Raw genomic sequence first — 931 nt, forward strand, 5'->3', positions numbered from 1 at the left:
GCAGGGGGAGGTGAGGGGGGGGAGACTGGAGGGGTGTAGCACCGTATCCAAGCGCATCCGCCCGGCAGCCCCCTGTCCTGGGAGGATGCTGGCGCCCAGCTTGGAGGTCCCCGAGGAGGGATGTTCAGCAGCCCCAGCCTGCAGGCACCGAAGCGGGACCTCCCCCCCCCGGGCACTGCTGCGGGGTGCTGATGTGCTGGGCCACCCCAGGAGCAGGATCTGACTGATGCCAGTGGTGGTGGTGGGGGGTGTCAGGGTCCAACCCCCTCCCTGCAGCCTTGGCTCCTGGGGAAAGAACACGGCTCTGGGCTCCTGCCCTCTGCGGAGACTCGGCTTTAATCCCCAGGGGGGCTGAGGCAGTCCTCGCCCTGCCCGTGGCCGTGGCCGCCGCGCTAGTCCGTGCCATTGGTGAACTGGCAGAGTTTGTTCTCCAGGTCAGAGATGCGCTTCTCCTGCGCTTGGACCGTCTGCTTCAGGGCACGGATCTCCTCCAGCACCTCCTCCAAGGCTGGCCGCTGTGTGTGGGGGATACGTGGGGCCGCCCCCCCCCCTCCCCCCCCCCCCCCCCCCCCCCCCCCCCGAGGCGCCCCCCCCCCGCCACAACATCCCCATCCCCAGAACACTCACGGTGAAGTTGGGGTCACAGGTGGAGTGGCCGCGGCGGGGGCCCGGGGGGGGCTTGTTGTCCAGGATGTTCTTCTTGACCACCTTCAGCTCCCGGTTCTTGACGGGGACGTAGCCGTCCCGCAGTGAGATGAGGATGGGCTCCGCGTCCTTCCCCGACAGCCACTCGTCTGCCTCCAGGGCCGGCTCGAGGCCTGGCGTGTCAGGGTACAGGTCGTCCTGGAAGAGGTCTGACTGTGGGGGTGAGGGAGACGGCCATGAGATTGGGGTGTCCCTCCCCAGGACACCCCACCCCCCCCATCTCCCC

At 69.1% G+C, this 931-nt stretch overlaps 2 protein-coding genes across 2 annotated transcripts in view; one reads left to right on the forward strand and one right to left on the reverse strand.

The window, feature by feature from the left end:
- Positions 1-227, forward strand: part of ANKRD13B (ankyrin repeat domain 13B) — a 5,138-nt gene extending 4,911 nt beyond the window's left edge. The window contains exon 11 of the mRNA XM_009278319.1: positions 211-227. Coding sequence (XP_009276594.1) covers positions 211-227 — 17 coding nt within the window. The remainder of the gene's footprint in view (positions 1-210) is intronic.
- A 93-nt stretch (positions 228-320) lies between these two features.
- Positions 321-931, reverse strand: part of CORO6 (coronin 6) — a 3,883-nt gene continuing 3,272 nt past the window's right edge. The window contains exons 7-8 of the mRNA XM_019471765.1: positions 628-925; positions 321-515 (exon numbers count right to left, since the gene is read on the reverse strand). Of these exons, the coding sequence (XP_019327310.1) occupies positions 393-515; positions 628-925 (421 nt within the window). The 3' untranslated portion in view covers positions 321-392. The remainder of the gene's footprint in view (positions 516-627; positions 926-931) is intronic.

The sequence above is a fragment of the Aptenodytes forsteri genome, unplaced genomic scaffold (assembly GCF_000699145.1).
Source record: "Aptenodytes forsteri isolate BGI_AS27 unplaced genomic scaffold, ASM69914v1 Scaffold66, whole genome shotgun sequence".
Taxonomy (NCBI): domain Eukaryota; kingdom Metazoa; phylum Chordata; class Aves; order Sphenisciformes; family Spheniscidae; genus Aptenodytes; species Aptenodytes forsteri.